The sequence below is a fragment of the Pleurodeles waltl genome, chromosome 6, assembly GCF_031143425.1.
Source record: "Pleurodeles waltl isolate 20211129_DDA chromosome 6, aPleWal1.hap1.20221129, whole genome shotgun sequence".
NCBI lineage: Eukaryota > Metazoa > Chordata > Amphibia > Caudata > Salamandridae > Pleurodeles > Pleurodeles waltl.
The window spans coordinates 758,171,816-758,195,818 of NC_090445.1; the positions used below are offsets into that span (position 1 = coordinate 758,171,816).

The 24,003-nt window shown below is 40.0% G+C and overlaps 1 protein-coding gene across 2 annotated transcripts in view; it reads left to right on the forward strand.

Annotated features, from left to right (window-relative positions):
* Window positions 1–24,003, forward strand: part of NRAP (nebulin related anchoring protein) — a 337,786-nt gene that overhangs the window by 259,503 nt on the left and 54,280 nt on the right. For both annotated transcript variants that reach the window (XM_069239330.1, XM_069239331.1), the window contains one exon: window positions 14,640–14,744. In XM_069239330.1, coding sequence (XP_069095431.1) covers window positions 14,640–14,744 — 105 coding nt within the window. The remainder of the gene's footprint in view (window positions 1–14,639; window positions 14,745–24,003) is intronic.

The window sequence follows — 24,003 nt, forward strand, 5'->3', positions numbered from 1 at the left end:
GAAGAGAAATGCTTTGCATTTCTCTTCCGAGCGCGCTGGAAGCTCCTGGAAGGAGGAGGCCTCTGTGAAAATCAGCGCGCGATGCGCGCTGATGTCACAGGGGGTGGAGTAGGGGGGTCAGGGGTGGAAGGGGAAGGGATTCCCCTTCCATCCACGACCAAGGGGTGCGGGTGGGGGGCACCTGGAGGGAGCGCTAGCGCTCCCCACGGTTCCCGGGTGCAGGACGAGGTGATCTCGTCCAAGGCAACCGGGAACCGGTGCCTTGGACGAGATCATCTCGTCCAAAGCACCGTAGGGGTTAATTTCAACTATCTATTTAATTAATGAACTGTTTATTTCAAAATTAAGGTAATAGTTCTGTAGCATTGTTTATATTTTGCCATGTATTTAAAATAAATATTTATAACTAATTTACATTAATATGTAACATGAAAATATATATATATATATATATTTTAATTTAAATCTTATATAATTTTGCTAAACTGTACTATAGGGAGACTCCCACCTCCATCTGGCACTATGTGTAAATTATTAGAAGTAACTTTACATTTGTAAATTAGGATCCACTTCCTCAATTCAGAAGTTAAAGACATGGAAGTTCACACACTGTAGTAAATTTACACCTGTAAATGGTGAATAGCCAAAAGCAGCAAATTTACTGCAAAGTGTAAGAGTAAATTAACAGGTTTAGATTTATTCATGTGTGAATTTATCTTTGTGACTAGGACTTTTCGGCTGCGATCTCTGCACAGAGAAGATAGGCAGAAGCGCAGACCACCACACATAGGTTAGTTACAGCATTTTGTAGTACATGAGCTTACTTCAAAATGCTGTTTGTGAATAAGTCCATTCAAATTTATATAATTAATCAATAGTCGTAATCCTTTTATTTCTGACATTCCCAAACCATGTGGCAAAACAACCTGTTTAGAATGTCACCTATACCTGGCGTGTTTAAATAAACACTGTTCTCTCGTTCAGACCTCAGACCGAATGTAGAATGTATCTTTGTCTCTTTTTTCCACACAGTAAGATTTCCTTGTACATTCAGTGCTTTATTGGCAGACTCAGCATTTTCGCTATATTCTTTGTAGACTTAAATTCCTAAAATTGATTTTTTCATATAAAATGCCATAGGCCCATTTTAGGTTCAAGACATAAAGGTAAATTTGCACACGAGGAACCTAAATGTGTAAGTTTACCCCTAAAATTGTAGTGAATTTACTTCTTTTTGTTTTTCACCATTTCTTTATGTGAATTTACTAGGAAGAGTAGACTTATCTCCACTTCCTGTAACAGGAGGTGGAGCCAAATGTACAAGTGTACAGTTGGTACTTGTAACATTTCACACATAAGCTGAGGTCTCCACCACCAGGGCAGACACTTTCCTATGGTAAAGTGTGGGGAAAAAATAAAAAAGTGTATAAATTCTTTTTTTAATAGTTAAAATATTTTTGTTAAGTATTAATGTAAACTAATGATATATATTTTTTAAACAGAGAATAATATAACAAATGCTACAGCTTTATTAACTTAGGACCTGATTGTGACCATCGCGGAGGGATTACTCGTCCACCGAATAACAAGTTCAGTAGGATATGATGAAACTTGTAATATGGCGGGCAGGATATCCGTCACATTTGTGACGGAGTAAACCCCTCCTCCAAGGGCGTAATCAGGCCCTTAATTTTGAATTGAATATTTAATTAATTTATATATATAGATATATATATTTATATATATATATATATATATATATATATGAAATGACACATTTTTTTAATTTGTATTTTTCAAAAATCTTACTTAAAGTGAAACGTTTATATTTATGATGTATACAACATACTAAAACCTATGTATAAAATTAATTTAGACTAATTACTTGTATTTAAAGAAATAAAGTTACATTTATTTTTAAATTAAGAAAAGTTCTTAACATATTTTATCATACAGTGATATGTATGTTCATTTATATATTTTTATAATAAAATACATTTATAAAGACTTTTAAAAAGTCAAAATCAAGTGTTTATTTTCAACATTATTTCCTATGGGATTCCACTTTAAGTCCCTGTTTTCACTGTTTTCTATGAGAGTGTGCTGCAGTACTTGTGAGGGTTTGGAATGTGCTGCTTGCTTTAATTCAAGGTTAGGGTTGAGTGCATTTACGACAGATTTGTGGCCTTTTGGGCTATAGTAAAGTAGTAAGTGTAGCTTGTAAATAGAAATGGGCTTACCCTTGTGTGGGTGGGTGTCTGTATTAGCATTGCCCTTCCTTAGCCCTCCTTTACCCCTCTTTATCTTTCCCTAAACCCTTACCATCTTTTAGTAAATATTCTGCATTTTCTCACCACTCCTGCGGTCCCTCTTATTGTTACTACTAAGAAGTAAACATACATGTGTGAAGATCTCACAATGAAAAGACAGGAAAGGTGGAGATTTACACCTGTAGGTGTGTGAACTGCATTTTGAAGTATGTAAGTAGTACTATTGTAGTACTACTTGACATAAAACAAAATGCAGTTTGTGAATATGGCCCATCGTCATCAAAGATCAATTTATTTCTTGCAATGAAGTATAAATAGTAACCCTCTGATCTCCTTCTGGATTAGAGGCTAATTATCTTTTTCATGTTCTGGAAGAGCATATTAAGCAGTATTACATGAGCCTTAATAGATCTCTAGTCCACCTAAAATTAAGCTGATTTCAACTAATTGTACATGGCTGCTGGCAAGATTACCGAGCATGCCTCATTATGCCTCATGTAGTCTTTAGAAGAAACTCAGGAATTTATTCAGGAAGAATTTATTTACACTGGAATACTTAAGGACATGTTCTATCCTCCCTCTCCCCGAAGCACGTGTAGAGGAAGATATGGAAATTAGGGGATCCAGTCAGATCCCAGATCTGGCATCTTTTCTCGTACTGGATCTGGGATAACACCTAACTTACAAGATACTAGGCTAAATGGCGTTCGATTTCCACTGCTGTGTACAGCCATTATTAAAAAGTGCTCAACCTCAGTGCTTGGTTCAGTGATGTCCACTGCAAACTCTTTTCATGAACTTATGACAGCCCTGGACACAAAGTCGAAAATCACTACTGCTGTACATGTGGAGACTGCACCATGGACATTGAAAGGTGTCAGTGCAGACCAATGCCAGGAATAAAGTTCTTTCCTTTCGCCACACTAATCCAATCTGTGGAAATATAAAATAAGAAATACAAGACTAACCATGACCATATCTGTGCATCATCCTATCAGTGGGATGCAAGGTCACCTACAGATGACTCAGCTGTTTATCTCACTGTATTTGGTGTCAACAAATGACAATTCCAATAGAATTCAATATGCGTTTTGATGATTGACAATTGAATAGGAATTGTACTGCAGTAGCAGAATTGGCGGAACTACAAGAGACCAATTAGCGTTATCAAATTGGAGATTAAAAAGCATAACAGATGAAGCTCATCAAACAATAAAACTGTCACCGTGTTTATCTTGGAAACTCCTACCGGTATCGCGAAAAATGAAATCAGTTGTCATTATTTTTTATTCATGATTTTTATTTTATCTGCTTGGACCGAATTCTACTTGAGTATTTAATGAACAGCCTGAAACTGGCCAAATAATTAGCAGGGGGCTGCTCGAGGATGAATTGTGAGCTAAATAGATGAAAATGTAATGACAAATGATCTAAAAAGAGCAAGAGAAAGCCAAACACGTTTTGAGAGCTTTTCATACATGTTTTTGAAAGAAAAAGTGGTCAGCGCGGTTACAAAAGGGAGTTTTTTAGTATGAGCTTGTGATAGAAGTAGTAACATGATGATAGCTCAGTCGGGGCTTGTTTCATAAGGTTGGCTATCTCAAGGCCGTGTTAAGCATTCCCATCTGTGGCAAACTAGAGGCGGGTAAATAGTTCACACATGATATGGAGTAAATTCAAAATTAGAAGAACAAACCACATAACCTCCCCTTGTGAACTAGAGCCACCTGTTACCCCTAAGCCCCTTTCCCGCATATTCTTTTGTTAGAGTCAGATTCTAATATAGTTTAGTGGAGAGGGAGCTTTGGAAGATTGTTTGAAAAAAAACAAAAGCTTTGTGGAAGCGTCAAACATGGCGCACGCTTAGGAAAGTGGCAGTGGCTTCAGTGGAGTTGCCCCAAAGATGCATTCCTTCACTGTCTGAAGGGACAGGGATCACGTCTGTCTGGCAGGGAAGTATAACTCTGCCAGGGGAGCAAAGTCCATAAACGTTGCTTACTTGGCAGGTCACTAGCCGTCAATAAGGGCCAGACTTCTGCCTAAATATACTTTTACATTTTTAACATTCACAAACATTCTTAGAAGTACACTTGGAAAGCAAGCCGCACCAAACTCAAGCATACTACTGGGAATGTCTTGTCAATGAATGTCATGTGAGATCTCCCACTGGTTAGTATTCCCCATGTGTGAAAAACTGGGCAGTCTAGGTTTAAGTTCACCGGAATGGGCCCGGCTGTGCTAATGCACATTTCTGTTCGTTTGTCTTTTTTTTACTTTGTGGGGAAAATATTTATTTCCTGTGGAGAAATCCCTTTCTTTACAACTCCACCAAGTCTGGGGGTCGGAAGGGCATGTCTGTTCCCCTTCCCACTTTAAATGGGGAAGTTAACCCAGCTATTGGCTGAAGTATGTTTCTGACAGTTCGTAATATGAAAAGGGGCACAAATCTACATGTTTTTCTGTGTTCACACACTTACAAGGGAACCCATGCCTTCTAATGCCTATTCCCAGTATCTTATGTTTCACCTACTACTGCAAATTTCTTCATAATTGTGGTGGAGAAATTTACAGTAGTAAACCATTTAGTCCTGCCTGTGATCCTTATGAGAACTACAGGCATGCATAAATTGAGGTATGTTTAGCTGTAAACATACAATTATAGCTCAAAAACTCCATTGTGAAGCAGGCCTTGTATGATCCTCTGTATCCCAAGCAGAGCAGATGGAAAATGTTACACTCCTGCCCCTTTATCTAACAGAAAAAACTGTGTGTAAAAACATAACACCACAAGATCCAACAGGAAATGACTGTGGAAAATTCAACAATGTGGTAAGCATTATCCAGCTAGGCTTACCATTAATTACTGCAGGTGTGCATCATTCTTCTTTTGTTCTTCTTGGATCTCTGACCACTGGACTGTATGGCTGATGACAAGGGAACATCCCTTCACCCACTTCACTCGTGCCACTCTGCTCAGATTCTTCTTCACCAACCGGGACCCAACTTGAGCTCATCTGCCTTTCCACTGCAGCACGGCTAAAGGGGAACAACCTTCTGCTGTCACATCATTCTCGCCGCAGCGACCTCATTCAGTCACTGTTTTGTTTGTTCCAAGGATACCTGAAAAATCAGTGCATCCCAGGTGAAGCACGCACTTACTTGGATGCCACTCTGGTGCTTACATTGTTATGCAGCCAACTGGGGCTTAACGTTTGTTCACCCAGCTTCTGTTTCTCTCATAGATGTAGCTCAACTGTATGCCATGGTTGCCAAAAGAGATGGCACACACCCTTTGACAACAGATGACCGCAAAGGGTATCCCCACAAGGGCCCCTACTGTGCTTCTGCGAGGCCCTGGGAAGGGCAAGGAGGAAACAATAAGGAGTAAACATGACTCAGCCGTGTTTCCTTACTCTAACAGTAGCCCCTTTATGACCCCTTACATGAGGGCTGCCAAGACATACCAGTGGCACCAAATGGCAATTCAAAGCGAACAGCTGCTATCTGTGGCTACCCCTAATTAATGTCACAGATACTCCTGCACTCAAGCCAACTGAAATATCAGGTCACAACAGACTCAGTACACTCCAATCTGGACTCCACACAGTCTATATACAGTGCCTAGCAATAGGTTTAACACGCCATGGTCAGTGTGTAGGTGAAGGCATCAATTAATGGTAGCAAGGACTTCAAAGTTGAAGGGCCATGTTGCAAAATTTCTGTAAGCAGATTAGCCTTGGTTTTTACTGCTGGCAACCATTCCAACACCTCTGCTGCTACACTTACTACTACTAAAAAGGAGACACTTTGCTTGGTTGTGGCCCCAATGGAGAAATCCTTTCTGTCTCTGGTGTGGTACCAAACCCACTAGCAATTCAGAGTTCTAAATACAGTCCTTTTTCAGTATAGAGGGTAAATATTGGCTCTGAGGACGAGGCACAGCCCGAGAGTCCCTCAGTACTACTGGCAGTGCCTTAGTAGTCTCTGAGCGAGAAATTTGTAGAGATCTAGCTGAAGTCAGCATTGGGTCAGAGATTTGTGTCAGTTCAGATCTGGCACCAGCCCAGTTGGAACTCGAACAACCTTTGGCAAGGGAGCTGATGTATGGCCCGGTACCAGCAGGGGCCTTGCGGAGGCCTAACACGGCCTAACGAGTTGAGTTTGGTGCTGAGAATTGTCCTCACAGTGAGAGACTGACTGGGACCCCTGGTGAGTTAGTGGGGCCCAAGGACACTGCAGGGTACCCAGAATCACCTGGAAAAGCTGCAGCATTGTCTTTTGGAAGTCTTCTATCTGTTCTGGAGTTGAGGATGGCCTGGCAAGTTCAGGGTGCATCAGGGCTCAAGCTGTGAAATAGGTTGGGAGTTGGGCAACTGACGAGTCAGGCCTTTTGAGTGCCAACTTTCTAATTTCTCCCAGGAATGAGAGTGACAAGGAGAAAACTCCCATCTAGACTTCTTATGCTTTATCTAAGATTTGTCCTTGGACTTCATCTTAGAAGATGGAGGCTTGGCCAGGACTGGGACTTGTAGCAGGAATGGGTCTGCAACTTGGAATATGACCGGCTATTTTTCTGGTGCTCCATGACATACAGCTTTGCCTCCCACTCTCTGTTGAGATTTTGCTTGGATCTGAGACACCAAAGATAGACGTCAAGCAGGTCTGTGACAGACACTTTCTTCATGCATGTGCAGCATTTTGAACCCTGTAATTTTCTTCGGGGATATTCCTAGCATATTGTCATCGAAAAATTGTCATGAAAGTCAGTGAAAAACCAACAAATTTTGGGAGCGGAGATCTAGATCTGCATCAAAGGACACAGAAAAAAATGAACTAACATCAGAAGTGGTGCCTATATACGGCTGCAAGTTATCACTTATGGAGGCTGGAAAAGCCTGCAGTGGAGTCTAATGGCATCACATATTAGCACTCCAGAGCAATCGCTGGAGAATGTTTCCAGATCCAGTCTAGTGCTTGGGGAATCCAAAAGGTGTGGAATCTGCAGTTGGAAGTATCCATCAGAAATTACTACTTATGTTACGAAGGGTTACAATTTCTAAACCCAAATTTGGCAGGAATTAGTTTATAAAATTCAAGTGGAGATGAACACTATTGTCACTAATCATGTGTGCTGTGATCCACTTTGAGGTAAGCTAAAAAATGTCAGGAATGCAGGTTCCAATCCAGTAGGTTTATAAAATTATTATGATCTCAGTAATTTACCCCAGTGCAGCGCAGTGCTGCCTGCCGCTCCCCCGCCTCAACCGCCGCTCACCTCCAACGTTCGGTTTTCTCATCGCACGCATATGATGCAATATTTCCTTTGCTGGATGAATAATTGTTCATTTTACGTCAGTCATCTGATCTGTGAACCACATTAATGTGTTCCACCTGTGGATGTTCCAACTCTTTAGCTAATTTAATTGCAGTTTCAATACTTTTGGCAATTCTGATTGAATCCGATAAAGATGGGTCTCCCATGGACAAATGATTTATCGCAACAGTGACATATGAATTGATCACATATTAACTGATCGGCAAATACTTCAAAACAACACTCTGATGAAAGTTCTTTTTTAAAGCAGATATGTAAGTATTGACATCTTCTTCACTTTTCTGTTCCCCCCTAAAAAACTTGTGTCTCGCTACACCCAAACTGGGTGGGGCATCAAATCTGGTAACTGATTTCTCAAGAGCTTCTTCAAATTCGTCAAGTTCTTCGCAGTCCTCCAACTGAATATCAGGTAAATGTTTAAAAACAGATCTTCCTTTGAATCCTAATGAATGCAACAACAAACCATTTTTTTCTTTCAGGTCTAAACATTGATACACCAATAGTGCCCAAATACATTTCAAAGGCATCAGACAACTGTTTCCATGGTATAGTTGTCTCCCAGGTGTATCTCAAAATGGTGGCGGCGGGTTAACAGATTGAATGACAGCTTGAATGAGTAAAAATGTCACTTAAAAATATGGCAAATATATAATTTTCAATGTCTTTACCAACACACAAAGCTCACAGTGAGCATTTTCCTGGAAATAGCCATTGAAACCTTAGAAAGGCTTAGGGGGTCATTCTGACCCCGGCGGGCGGCGGGAGCCGCCCGCCTGGAGGGAACCGCCAGAATACCGCTGCGCGGTCAAAAGACCGCCGCGGGTATTCTGGGTTTCCCACTGGGCTGGCGGGCGACCGCCAAAAGGCCGCCCGCCAGCCCAGTGGGAAACACCCCTCCATGAGGATGCCGGCTCCGAATGGAGCCGGCGGAGTGGAGGATGTGCGACGGGTGCAGTAGCACCCGTCGCGAATTTTTGTGTCTGCTGAGCAGACACTGAAATTCAAAGTGGGGCCCTCTTACGGGGGCCCCTGCAGTGCCCATGCTATGGGCACTGCAGGGGCCCCCAGGGGCCCCACGACACCCCTCACCGCCATCCTGTTCCTGGCGGTCGGAACCGCCAGGAACAGGATGGCGGTGAGGGGGTCGGAATCCCCATGGCGGCGCAGCAAGCTGCGGCGCCATGGCGGATTCCCATGGGCAGCGGAAAGTCGGCGGTACACCGCCGACTTTCCGTTTCTGGCCGCGGCTGTACCGCCGCGGTCAGAATGCCCGGCGGAGCACCGCCAGCCTGTTGGCAGTGCTACCGCCGACCCCGGCCCCGGCGGTCCCTGACCGCCGGGGTCGGAAGGCCCCCCTTAGTGTTTAAAGATGGCCCCCACTTTTCCCTATGAACAAAGTCTTTTGTAGACACACCCTCTGACAAGTTCCTCATGGGGAAAGAAAGCAGACAGCAGGAAGAATTTCCGTTTTGCCTCACCGTAATTCAGGTTGTCCAGAGGCTCCTTGAGATTGCTGATGAAAGGCACCATCAACAGCGTGTGTGCATATCATTAAAAAGGTGAGCGCTTGGGATGATGTAGCTCCACAGCTCATCACCAAATGAGGTAAGCTAAATAAACGTCAGGAATGCAGGTTCCAATCCAGTAGGTTTATTAAATTATTATGATCTCAGTAAATCACCCCAGAGCAGTGCTGCCTGTCGCTGCCCCGCCTCAACTGCCGCTCACCTCCGACGGCAGAAAACTGAATCTCGAAACAAAAGCCTTGAGCGAGCGAAGCTTTACGCTCCATTGCGCATGCAGTGAAACAGGGATGTTTACACACGTGTGCAATGGAGCCTAAAGTACTACACACTTACTCTGGAAAACATGAGTAAACATGAATTTTACAACTACAGTAGAATTCACAGAGTCCACTCTAACCTCTGGTCACTTCCTAAACACTCAATCAGTGTGATGACAAACCTGGGTGTTACCCCATCAACATGAATGGGACCCATCATGTTATTAGCGCAGCAGCTGCAGCAAACATACATTTGACAAAATGGTCAATGGGCATGTCCATTTTAGTAAAGTGAACTCACAGTGTCTCGTTTCGGGGTTGGGGACATTCCTGCTGCTGATTGGCAGCAAGAATGACTTGCCTAAAACCTAAAGTGTGCATGGCGCATTGGCTGGTTGACTTTCGACGGCCTGCCCAACATGCGCACTTCAGCCCACACTGTTATACTAGCTGTGTAACAGCCAGGCAGACTGCTGGCACAAGCTCCTAGTTTAAGAAGGAGCGCTGTGTTAGCCTACTCTGACCAATCATGGCGCTACTCTCATGCTGAAAATGGCATGAGAGCAGCTCCAGGATTGGTTTGGTTCATTGGCTCTTCACTTCAGGCTCTGTGGTTTCCTCGTAACAGAACAGTGAAGTGCCTTCCAAAAAGATGAACGGACATCGGTAAGTACTTTTGTTTTTATTTATTAAAAGTACATGATTGGTCCTTCCGTTGTAAGATCACATAGTGTTAGCTGGTGTTATAAACTTCCAGATGTACTTAAACTGGTGTTATAAACTGCCGGGTGTACAATTATTTTTGGAGGTGCTTTCTCCTATATCTGCTCCTGTCTGGCGAGTAATTGTTTATGTTTGTGTTTTCTGCATGAAAACTGCAGCTTGTGAGATGTATTTTTCTTATCAACATAAATTCCAGTTTTCACAATAAAGGCACCTCCATATCTCCATGAGAACGGCGAAGAAAGTGCACGTATACCTGTGATGCGTCCTGGCCAATCTCTTAGCAAGAGATTGGAATGGCACTCCCACAAGTGAAATGGTGCGGTCTCAATAAGAATGTATTATATTCAATGAGAAGCATTATCCTTCGGTGCCCCTCAGATTCTTTTTTTTACCTAAGCCTTCTGCCTTATTATCAGTGTTGTTCATTGTTGTGCACACTTGGTGAGGTTCTACACTATTTGAGACTGTTTTGCTAGATTTCTAGCTTAATTGGTCTCTGCCCCTTTCAGAATCACCCGTTTTCTGTGGCCCCCTTGTAGAAGACTCTTCTCCATTTATCACAAAGATCTTGAGTTTGAGGTATGACAAGTTGTGTGGGGAGCTCAAAGCGTAGCACCCCCGAGAGTCCTCAGGGGCTGTCCAACCCTAGAGGCTGTTGGGAAATGTGCAGCATATGGCACCAGGGGTTATCCTTCCCCAGAAAAGTATATTTTTTTAAACTATGCAACATTTGGTGCAATCTGTTGCATGCCAAGAGCGAAAGAAATGGCTCCATCTCTGCATCCTGATCACATCCGAATGATGCCAAGTTCTACAGACGCCTTTTGCACCAGGCTAACAAGGGCAAGAATCGAAATGTAATGTGAGTGAGGTAGCGAGGGCACATCACATAGTCAACAGAGGAGGCTTGTTGCAGTCACCTGATGTCACAGTAACACTTTGCAGAGCGAGCTGGTCATTTAATTGACAACCTTTCCAGGACGGGCTAGTAACATTAGAAAGTGGTAGTTGCACTAATTTGGTGGGGGTACAGGGCTATTATTAAGTTATTCCTGTTAGGCATCTGTGAGCCCCAAGACCTGCTGCTCTTGATTCGACCCACTTCTTTCAAATGTCACTAGCTGCTCCTGCTCTTATGCTTGCTAGACTCCATGTGCCCTTTATGACTCTGTGGAACAGCCATCCCTCTCAACAACCCTGGTAGACTTATTGAGCCTCTCCACAAAAGGAGAACCCCATCCTCTTTTAGTTCTGATGGTATTTTCCAAATTGAATGTTCCTGCTTTTATCTTTGCCATACATTGTTTGATTCAGGTTGAAATACTGTCCCTTTTGAAACATTCTTCTCATTCATCAAGTGAAATAGCAGTAGGAATAGCTGAAGTACCCACTGTGACCAAGTGCCATTGATTTGCAATGGCATAAGTAAGAAGTTATCTATGATCATGTTCTTGACTCTTGTGACACACTTGACACTGTAGATGATGTATTTCACTTATGTGTACAATTGGTACTAGAGCAGTATGGCAAGATGATCCTCATTACCAAACTGAGGAGTTAACAGAAACAGAAGCAAGGTGAATAGATTATGCATTCAGAGACACTAACTTTTGAACCCCTGAACCTGACAGCAGTAATTGTCGAGAACACAGTGCTGCTAAACTCACAAACTCAATAACATGTTAGCATTCCAGAAGAATGACACACAAATGCTACACTAGGATAGGTTTGTGCAGATGCAATATGTTGAAATGTCCTAATTTCATCTCTCAATACATCCGTAACAACCTGTTACTTAAGGTGTGTGATAAACTCACCTGGAACATGTAAAAATGCGTTGCTGGGTCCATATTCCGCTGCAAGTTCCAAAAACATCACTACAAAGTATCTATTCAGAATATAACATAAGAGGGGATTTGTTTCTCATGCAATGAACAAAGAACTCACAACACTTTTAGTCGTTCAGTAGCAGTAATGCACTACTAAAGCTGGTCCTGAAACACAACCTGCATGATACCAAAGTCAAATGAGACAGATTTGCAATTTTCTCTCCGGCTTGTTTCTTATGAGGATACTACTTCTCAGTTTCTATTACCTTGCTTCCTTAAATAATATTCAAATATTATAAAGTGTGGTTTTGGTGGCTTTCTATCTGTAAAAGTTGCTAAGCATTTTTATACACTGAGAAGTTCAGGTTTCTTCTAGAAGTGTTTTGTGGTTTCTTTTATTAGAGTGGTAATGGCTATTTTAATCTGGGAGGATTTGAAGTTCCCTTTTCTGGTTTAGGGATCCCCATTTTGGATTGATGCTTTGTCTTCTAGACACCAAAGGTTTGAGATTTTCCTGGTGGTGTTCCACTGCTTGCTTCTTTCACAGGAGAGATGTTAAGGTCTACTAGGTGGTGCAACATCTTGAAGTGATGTTGGGTTTTATTTTAGCTAAGAAGGTTTGAGGTTTCTCCTGGTGATATCTGGAGGCCTTCTGTTTCAACGTTGTGGTGGATCTCATGGAAGAAATGCATTTTATCTTCTTGGTAATGTTAAGTGGTTTACTTCTTCGTTGTATATTAGATTTTCCGAAGCTGAGCAAGTCTAAAGGTTTGTGAAGTTCTCTATCTAGGATTGTTGTTGCGTTTCATAGACCAGAATGATTTGAGGGTCACCTCTTACACTTTATGTGTACCAAAGTTATTTTGCTGTTGTTACATTAGGAAGGTTTGAGCTTCCTGTAGAGACATTTGGGGTTGCAATGCGTTTGAGTGATGTTTAAGAGTTTATCATAAGATGGTATGAGATTCCTCCTTGTGGTGTTTGGTGATCTCTTGTCTAGGAGTAGTTATCAGTCTATTACACTAAGAGGCTTCTGTTCACTTCACATATTCAAATGAAGTTTGTTCCATTTTATAGGGTGTGTGTATTAGATTGCTGGAACTGCTAAAGTGTATGCCCAAATTCCTGGTAGTGGGAGGATCATGTTGGTCAGAGTGTAGATGCATTAAGCTTACATCTCGAAGGGGGTTGGAGCTTCTGAAAAGGAGTAATGATGACTTGAGCTCCACTGGGCTTCACACAATAATTACTATCTTAAAGTAAATTGTAATGCTACACAAGTAGTAAAATACCTATTATCATGATACCATATTATCATGATAATAGTAATAACAACATCAACAATATGATAAATTAAATTACAAATACTGCATGGGATTGGATATCCCACCACACCTCTTGCACTTTCATTGTACAAGGGTAAGTGGATGCCTGCTGTCTATCAACTGGCAAAATGTGCCACTATGATGTGAGTAGTAATTATTTAGTATGATAGCATATTTTCCTAGCTAAAGGTTGGTTTTGATGTCATAGCTTGTCACTAACAAGAAAAATAGAGACTTCACGCACTTTAAATGTACATCACACTGTATCATATGTAATTATTATTATTATTATTATTATTATCATCCCAATATGTTTATTTCGGGGACTGGACCCATAAAACACCATATAAATATCAATTTACAATATAGCATAAAAATGCAGCATTACATTAAAATAAAAATGTGCAAAGCATTACCTAAATATGATTTGGGCATTTGGGCAATTGCAGTCGACTGGAAGTTGATTATAACCATGTGCAATTCAAAAAAGCACCCCAAAATGCTTTTTTTTAAATTGAAATAGAGCACACACATCTCCCTTGGGCATATGTGTGCTCTACATGTGCACCCCTATTTTTGGGGTGCACAACGGGGGGCCTTTTGCCCTTTGCCATCCTTGGTTTTGCATTTCCCAAATAGCAATTTCCTACTAGGAAATTGCTATTTGGGAAATGCAAAACCAGGCCATTGACACACATGTAATGGGATTCCTTATTTGCAATTTTCTAATAGTGATTCCTACTTTGTAGGAATTGCTATTAGGAAATCGGCATCTCTGTGCATAGCATTTTGCATTACATAAAAATACCGATTTCTTTGAAGTCGCTATTTAGGAAATGCAAAATTGCATTTTAGTACATGTGGCCTTAGAAACCATGATAAGTAACAGGGGTACATCTCCAAGACGTGATTTTGGCTAGGTTTGAGGGCACAAACTACATTGGCCATAATGCATCAGAGTGGTGGAGTGAAGTCCAGGACTTAATTAAAACACGGAGAAAAGTGTGCAATGTATCCAAGAGTGTTCTGTTGTAAACTAGGGCAAAAACAGGACCCCACAGGGAACTAGTGAGGACAAACTGGTAGTAGGATGGCAGAACACTGACACACAAACTATTTACTTATTACATAGTTATTCTTTCAAGTGTGTAACTCTTACTAATGTACACCTGTATTTCCTTGTATTTTTTAACGAAACATGGCATAGTTTGGCAAATTAAATCTCGGCCTCACTTATAAAACATCGAAAAGCACCATATTCTCGAACACAATCTAGACTGCTTGATCAAGTTAGTCCACTCTTTCTTTGACATTACATTATTACCCCAGACCATCACTGTTAATCTAATCTCTTTTGCTCTTCTGATGTAGCGTCTGTATAAAGCGGCAGGAGAGGACAGTCTTCATCGCTATACAACTACACTTGGCCTACCAGAGTTCTCTCGAGCACGAATCAATGCAGCCAACCTCAGTGATGTGAGTATTCTATGATAGCATACGTGGAGGCCCATTCAGAATGGTCAGGAGTTCGACCTGTGACCTGATCTTCCCCGGTACTACCGATATCACTGGTAATTCCGAGGAGGGGTCATGGAATTACTGCTGATTACAAGTTTGGTTTGGAATAACAAGCAGAAATAGGTGTTTCCACAGCAACCTCCTCTTTTGTTCAACATTTATTTAAAGTAAAACATGGCATCCTCTGTAAACTTAAAAGCAGCCACTCAGCTTGCAACCCAACAGGTAAATGCCAGAGGGCATGAATGACCAGTCTGTCCCTACCCAGTATTCATAGCCCCTCTTTTGAGCCACAGATTAATTTATTTTCTGTCAAATTTGTGAGATGTTTTTTTTGTGAGGGACATACTATTAAGTAAACCAGCAATGTTATCCCTTTTGTAGCCGTGCTGAGACCATTCTTATTTTAGATTAAACGATCACTGGCAGAGGTTTCATGTTTAGTCATCACTATTATCTACAGCACCTTTATACCTAGCCAACCAAAATGTGTCTAAAAAAAAACTAAGAACAAGATTAGATAAAGAAAGTATATTGAGTTTTCAATTTCAAATTCAGGGTAAGATTGAATGGAAAAGAAAGGGTGATGACACAGCCTGAGCACCTGAAGGAAGAACTGCCTTGCTCCCCTGCCCACATTAGGAGCTCAGGATTGACTAAGTAGCACAACATCAGATGGGTGTAAAACTTTGTCTCAGTGTTATCTCATACACAGAGTGGAATAGTGGCCAATAGGCAATCTAAAGTGAGTAATGTAGCGAAACCTAGCCTTGTCTGGAAACCCAACAGAACTTGATATGAAGAGTAGCTATTGACAAATCTGACAAATCATGTCAGACCAAACTCTGTGCTGCTAGCCACATTTTGAACTCTTTTATTGTGGATCAAGGTTCCGTTTTTTTGTTAAAATTTTTATTAAGTTTTATAACGTTCAAAGATACGTCACTGATGTGATAATTCATGTAACATGAAACATGAAAACATTAATAAGAATTATCCACCCCTCCTGACACCTTGTCTTATGTTGTTTGTTCCCCCAGTTGTAGAAGACATTTGATGTAGTCATATTGATTTCCACACTTCTCTCCAAATCCATTCATAATGTTTTGTTACAATGAATGTCTTAATCAAACAGTCTCAATGCCCGCAGTCTAGGGAGGCATGTTAACTCTCCCCGTTGTTTTTCCATGTAGAACAGCATGTAGATATAGAGAGATACCTACCTGGCAACTCCCTGTCCAACAATAATTTGTGTGGCTGTGTGAAAGTTTAGCTTTTCAAGTGTGAGATGCCATCCCACCATTGAATTTAGTGCTGATTCTATATGTTGTATCAATAGAAAATATTCATTAATGTCTTTCCACACTCAAATCTTTTGAGAGGTATCTCATGTTGTAAAACTCTGGCTCATATGTTCATGTATGAATCGGACGGCGTCATTTGATGTGAGCTCAAGAATTTGTAATGGTTGATATCCACCCCTTAGTTCTATTATATGTAGTAAGTAGGCGTTCTCCTTGTGTGAAAGGTGAATGTGCTGGCAGCAAAATCTTTACTGCTCTGGGAGGATATATGTTTTCCTACAGTCCACAAATGATCTGATCTCCCCGTTCAAGAACATGTCCTCTATCATGCAGCAGTCAGCTGTCCTCAGGTACAGATGGGAGTTCCCTTCTAGAGCTGGCACAAAATCTGGACTTACCATAATAAGGGCTAAAAGAGAGAGAAATGTTGTGACTGCATGTTTAGGGCGACAGCTGCCCAAACCTCCATAAGTTTACTAGTGACTTTGCTGGAGTATGCATTTTGCACCCTTTATTTATGTGGTATCCAAATTATGTCCCATAATCATCTCCCTACTATGGCTCTATCCATATTGACCCAGTATTTGTTTGATTGTCTTTTAGACAACTCATTCTCAGTTGTGTCTCTCTGAGGTAGTTTTGAATGTCTGGAAAGGCCAGACAGCCTTTTTCTCTTGGTGTTAGTAATAACCTCCTAGCTACTCTTGGGGCTTTACGTTGCTAGACACATTTAATAGGGGATATTGCTAATTCTTTCTGTGTAGATGTCGAAAATGAATAATAACCTATGAATTAGATTAATTTGACCTTATATACTTATGAAATATTTCAAGTTCACCCTAGAACCATATTGTTTGTTTGTTTTCGGCCTGTTTTAGATCTTTTTCAAATTTGTTATGTATTAGAACCTTTTCTCTTTTAACAGTGGATGCCATAGCAATCTTCTTACCTCTAAGACCTGCCTTAAGGGCATCCCAGTAAGTACCAGGGGATATGGCAGTCACTTGATTGTCGCTATTGTAAGGAAACAGGCTTCTTGCAGGTCCCACCACACACTTTTTGCCCCCATCTGGACTACTAGCTATAGGTTTTTTACTTTGAGAGTGCACTGAGGCCTGCCAACAAGGCCGCTGTGACAAGGTTCTGACCCATTACCAAAGATATGTCTTAGTGGCTATACCAGATTGGAAAATAATGACTTAGTCCCTAGTGTATGGTACCCAGGGTACAAAGGGCATGTAAGGCAGAGTGTCCACTCAGGACTACAGAACTGATTGTGTCACTCTGTGTGTTATAAAGTACAAATATGTCTCCCAGCCTGCAACTGCAGACTGGAAAGTCAGTGTCACATTGCATGTTCAACTTTGTTGACTTTGCCATTTCCATTAATGACAAAGACACCAAGTCCCTTGATAACATATGTCTCACCTCACCTAAGGATATATATATAATTTATTTCTTGCTATAGAGCTTTTATGGCAGGGAGCTGTATATTTTTTGCCCCTTAGCTGCTGGGCATTACCCCCCCACCCAGGACTGAGCCCTTTTTTGGCTACTTGGAGTAGTTTGAATTTAAGGCTCCATAACGTTTTTTCTACATAAGCTATCCATGCCAAATTTGCATCCTTTTTCCCCTGCATCTGGGGGTTTCTAAAAGTACCCAGGGCTTGTGGATTCTCCTGGTGGGGACTGAGAAATTAGGCAAGATATAGAATTTGGGTTGTTTGAGAGAAATGTGAAAAAAGTACTGCAGAAGAAAACAGCTGTTTTTCCCCTGCAAATAGAATCAACAATGTGTTTGTGGTGCTAAAATCACCCTCTTCACAGCTTTCAGGAACAGGCAGACTTGAATCAGAAAACCACATTTTTCAACACAGTTTTGGCATTTTACCGGGACATACCCAATTTTTACTATTTTTTGTGCTTGTATAAAGCCAATGGTGATTCCCGGACTGCTAAACATTTCTGAAAAGTAGACAAAATTCTGAATTCAGCCAGGGGTCATTTGTGTAGTTCCCTTAAGGTTTTCCTATAGAAAGTAAAAGTTGAAATAAAAAAATATTAAAATTGAGTTGAAAAAAACAGCCATTTTTGTTTACGTTTTCAGCTGTAACTTTTTTTTAGCTGTTGCAGATTTCCAAAAGCAATATACCATTATGACCAATGGACACTTCTGATTGTGGGGATATACAGGGCTTCCAGGTTCACGAAGAACCAAAGGTACCCAGAGCCTATAGATGAGCTGCACCTTTTAATGGGTTTTCATTGTGTACCAGGTATACAGCAATTAATTTAGGGAAATATAAATAATGAAAAATTGATATCAAGGAGACCTATACATTTCTGAAATGGGCACAAGATATGGAGTTTAGAAGCAGTGGTTATTTGCACATCTCTGAACTTGGTTGTCCCCATGCTAGCATGTGTAATACAGGGCATTTATCAAAATGGCTTATTTCTTACACACTGTCTTACGTATGGAAGGTGAAAATGCAGAGAAGGACAATTGATAATAACAATTGTTCTGCTATTCTGTGTTCCTCTAGGTCTCCCAATAATAAAAATGGTACCCCACTTGTGCCTGCGACAGGAAACGCACCAAAACGTAACATGGACACATTACATTTTCCCACTGAAAACAGACACATTTTTGGAAAATGCCTAGCTGTGGATTTTATTCACTAGCTCAGCCAGCACTTAAGGAAGTCTAAGAAACCTGTATATTTTTAAAAACTAGATACCTAGGGGGAAGCCAGACTGGGGTGAGTTGTGGAACTCTCACCAGGGTCTGCAACCCTGAATACTTTGCAAACTTCAAAGTTTGTCTAAAAACACATTTTCCTCACATTTCAGTGAAGCAAAGTTCTGCAATCCTAAGGGGAGCCACAAACTTCCTTCCACCCAGCATTCCTCCTGATAAAAAGGATACCTCACTTGTGTGGATAGGCCTAGTGCCCGTGACAGAAAACAACCCAAAATACAATGTGGATACATCACATTTTCCCACTGAAAACTGATGTGTTTTTTGCAAAGTGCCGAGTTGTGGATTTTGGGCTCTAGCTCAGCCAGCACTTAGGGAAAAAAGCAAACCTGTATATTCTTTAAAACTAGACAACTAGCAGAATCCAGGATGGGGTGACTTGTGGGGCTCTCGCCAGGTTCTGTTACCCAGAATCCTTTGCAGACTTCAAATGTTATCTAAAAAACATATTTTCCTCACATTTTGGTGCTGCAAAGTTTTGCAATCTGAGGGGAGCCACAAACTTCCTTCCACCCAGCATTTCCCCAAGTCTTCTGTTAAAAATGGTACTGCACTTGTGTGGGTAGGCCTAGTGCCCGCGACGGGGAAGGTCCCAAAGTGTATTGTGGCGATAATGATAACTAAGGTGAGTGTACCAATTAGTCCTGGGATCGGGAACCATTTAGGGAAAACTTACCAAACCCAGACATTTCTGAAAAGTAGACATCAAGGGGAGTCCAGGGAGGTATCGCTTTTGAGGATTCCCTGCAAAGGTAAAACGTTGAATAAAAGCACTATTTTCCTTGTATTTCTTTGACATAAACTACAGGAATATGCAGGGATCCACAAACTGCTTACCACCCAGCGTTCCTCAACTTGTCCCGATAAAAACACTACCCCACTGGTGTACTTGGACTTGGTGACCCGTTTCAGGAATGGGTCAAACAACAGTAAATGGTAGTCCTTACATGAAGGCTACTGTTGACCGTGCGTGAGACATTCCTGATGCAGGCACTAGGCACAGGCACACAAATGGGGTAGCGTTTTTATCAGGACAAGTGGGAATTTTGTGGATCTCTGCAAATTCCTATTGTTTGCATGTCAGAAATGCACGGAAAAATAGATTTTTTATTCAACGTTTCACCCTTGCAGAGTACTATGGGTAAGAAAACTTTGGGGAATCCACACAAGCCACACCCTCCGGGGACTCCAATGGGTATCTAGTTTTCAGAAATATCTGGATTTGGTAGATTTCCTTATATGGCCGACGTTAGAACTGGCATCCTGTGAGTGATTTCCTCTGTCTTTTTGCCTCTGCTTCCTTTATGTTTGACTGTGTGCTAGACTTTGTTTTTGCTGGTTTTTGGTACCCTGGGTACTTTACCACTGCTGACCAGTGTAAAGTGCAAGTGCTCCCAGTATAAATTGTGATTATAAGTGGTTATCCCTGATTGGCATATTTTATTTACTAGTAAGTCCCTAGTAAAGTGCACTAGTGTCTCGCTCTCCATATGTATATGTAAAGAGATCACTTTTATATGTGTGTGTGGTGTCTGGTTTCCTTGGGGGCCGATCGCAGCCTCCAGGGAAACCACGCATGCATTGACAGAAGTGATCTCTCTATACATATTATACATATATATATATACATATATACATATTATTATACATATATATATATATATATGTACACATATGCACTTATACACACAAAAAATACTTATATATATGTACATATAATACTTCAGAATTTCGTATAAGTCAGCGTCCAACACGGCAGGCTGCAACAGGGTCACGAACCCCTATAAATCATCCAAATTACTTCTTAAAAAGAAGACAGTGTTGCAGCCACTTACTTGCTACAGTCCCAGTGTTCTTTATTCAAGCAGAAAAGCACTGAAAAAGACAAAACTAATATTCTCTGAAGCGTTTCAGGAGACTCTGCTCCATTGATCACAGAGATATTCAGAAACCCTTTTCCCTTTCCATTATAACTAACATAATAAACATAAAAAGTGGACTACATTTACTATCAAAAAACAGTGGCAGCCATCTTGAAACAAAAAATCTTACAATAACCAGTGTAATTAAAAATGTAAAATTAGTGTGACTTACTTAAACCCACCGTTACTACATGTTATTTACTCCTCCTTATACTATGAATAAACTAATACGATCTACCTCAATATATATACACACATGTCTTAATAGTTCAATTATAATTTCTCAATACTTATTAATTTACCAATATTATAAACCGGTTATTACCTATACACATAGTCATACCTCATATGAGAATACTCATCTTATTTATATCCATGTATTTGTGGGTAATCCAGCAATACCCTGGAGATATAATAGCTCTTTTGCTTCTTATTTAATTTACATCTTCAAATAAAATCAATCATCGTGTTTCTGTCCGTATATTATAAATAGTCCAAATAAACCTTTACATCCTTCCTGACAATCATGGAAAGAAAAGAGGGTAAAATTAATTAATTAATAAACAGCAATGCTTCGACATATAATTCAAACCTATTCAATTCTAAATACATCTATATTACACAATCAGTCAATGTAAATGCACCGATAATTCTTCATCCTTATTCAGACCCATAGGTTCCATTGTATTACAACTAATAATCAACCTCGATTCCAATTTTCTTAAGTCCAGCGTCCTATTGCCACCTCTTGTTTTCAATATGACCCTATCCAGGACCATAAATTGTAATTTACTTTCATTTTTATTGTGAAATTCTTTGAAATGTCTCGCCACAGGGTAAGATTTATCCTCATTTCTAATTGCTCTAATATGTTCCAAAATGCGCTTCTTTGCTATATGTATGGTACTGCCAATATAGAATTTATTGCAGGGACATTTTAGAGCATAAACACAATAGTCTGATATACATGAAACATGCTTTCTTATTTAAAAAAAAAAAATTGTCCCAGGAAATAGTACATCCTTGCAATTGGAACTATATTTACACGCCTTGCATTTACCGCATATGTAGAAACCTTGAATAGGTTGTGTTTTCTCATTCTTAGAAATTAAACTGTGGCTTAGCATATCTTTCAAAGACCTACTTCTTCTAAATGTAAAAGCTGGGTATTCATCCAATAATTTACGTATATGCTCATCAGTCCTAAGAGCTGGCCAAAATTTTACAAATGCTTTCTTAATTTCATTTACTTTGTCATGGTATGAAGTTATAAATCTTATCTTAATATTTTCCTTCTTAATATCTTGCACCTTTTCTACCAAAAGGTCCTCCCTTTTGGTCTGAGGTTACTCACAGGATGTAATAGATAAAGCTGTGATGAGGGTTAGACAGACCAAAAGGGAGGACCTTTTGGTAGAAAAGGTGCAAGATATTAAGAAGGAAAATATTAAGATAAGATTTATAACTTCATACCATGACAAAGTAAATGAAATTAAGAAAGCATTTGTAAAATTTTGGCCAGCTCTTAGGACTGATGAGCATATAGGTAAATTATTGGATGAATACCCGGCTTTTACATTTAGAAGAAGTAGGTCTTTGAAAGATATGCTAAGCCACAGTTTAAATATCTAGGAATGAGAAAACACAACCTATTCAAGGTTTCTACATATGCGGTAAATGCAAGGCGTGTAAATATAGTTCCAATTGCAAGGAGGTACTATTTCCTGGGACAAAAAAATTGTTTAAAATAAGAAAGCATGTTTCATGTATATCACACTATTGTGTTTATGCTCTAAAATGTCCCTGCAATAAATTCTATATTGGCAGTACCATACATATAGCAAAGAAGCACATTTTGGAACATATTAGAGCAATTAGAAATGAGGATAAATCTTACCCTGTGGCGAGACATTTCAAAGAATTTCACAATAAAAATGAAAGTAAATTACAATTTATGGTCTTGGATAGGGTCATATTGAAAACAAGAGGTGGCAATAGGACGCTGGACTTAAGAAAATTGGAATCGAGTTTGATTATTAATTGTAATACAATGGAACCTATGGGTCTGAATAAGGATGAAGAATTATCGGTGCATTTACATTGACTGATTATGTAATATAGATGTATTTAGAATTTAATAGGTTTGAATTATATGTCGAAGCTTTGCTGTTTATTAATTAATTAATTTTACCCTCTTTTCTTTCCATGATTGATAGGAAGGATGTAACGGTTTACTTGGACTATTTATAATATACGGACAGAAACACGATGATTGATTCTATTTGAAGATGTAAATTAAATAAGAAGCAAAAGAGCTATTGTATCTCCAGGGTATTGCTGGATTACCCACAAATACATGGATATAAATAAGATGAGTATTCTCATATGAGGTATGACTATGTGTATAGGTAATAACCGGTTTACAATATTGGTAAATGAATAAGTATTGAGAAATTATAATTGAACTATTAAGACATGTGTGTATATATATTGAGGTAGATCGTATTAGTTTATTCATAGTATAAGGAGGAGTAAATAACATGTAGTAACTGTGGGTTTAAGTAAGTCACACTAATTTTAAATTTTTAGTTACACTGGTTATTGTAAGATTTTCGGTTTCAAGATGGCTGCCACTGTTTTTTGATAGTAAATGTAGTCCACATTTTATGTTTATTATGTTAGTTATAATGGAAAGGGAAAAGGGTTTCTGAATATCTCTGTGATCAAGGGAGCAGAGACTCCTGAAACGCGTCGGAGAATATTAGTTTTGTCTTTTTCAGTGCTTTTCTGCTTGAATAAAGAACACTGGGACTGTAGCAAGTAAGTGGCTGCGACACTGTCTTCTTTTTAAGAAGTATTTTGGATGATATATGTACATATATATATATATATATATATATATATATATATATATATATATATATATATATATATATGTTTGATGGCATGTGTAGCTGCAGATACACATGCTATGCATAGTCCTGCCATCTAGTTTTGGGCTCGGAGTGTTACAAGTTGTTTTTCTTCGAAGAAGTGTTTTCGAGTCACAGGATTGAGTGACTCCTCCTCTTCGGCTCCATTGCGCATGGGCATCGACTCCATGTTAGATTGTTTTCTTTCCACCATCGGGTTCGGACGTGTTTCTTTTCGCTCAGTTAGTTCGAGTCGGAAAAGTTCTACAAATTAATCGGTATTGTTTTGATCGCGTATAATCTCTCATCAACACTTCG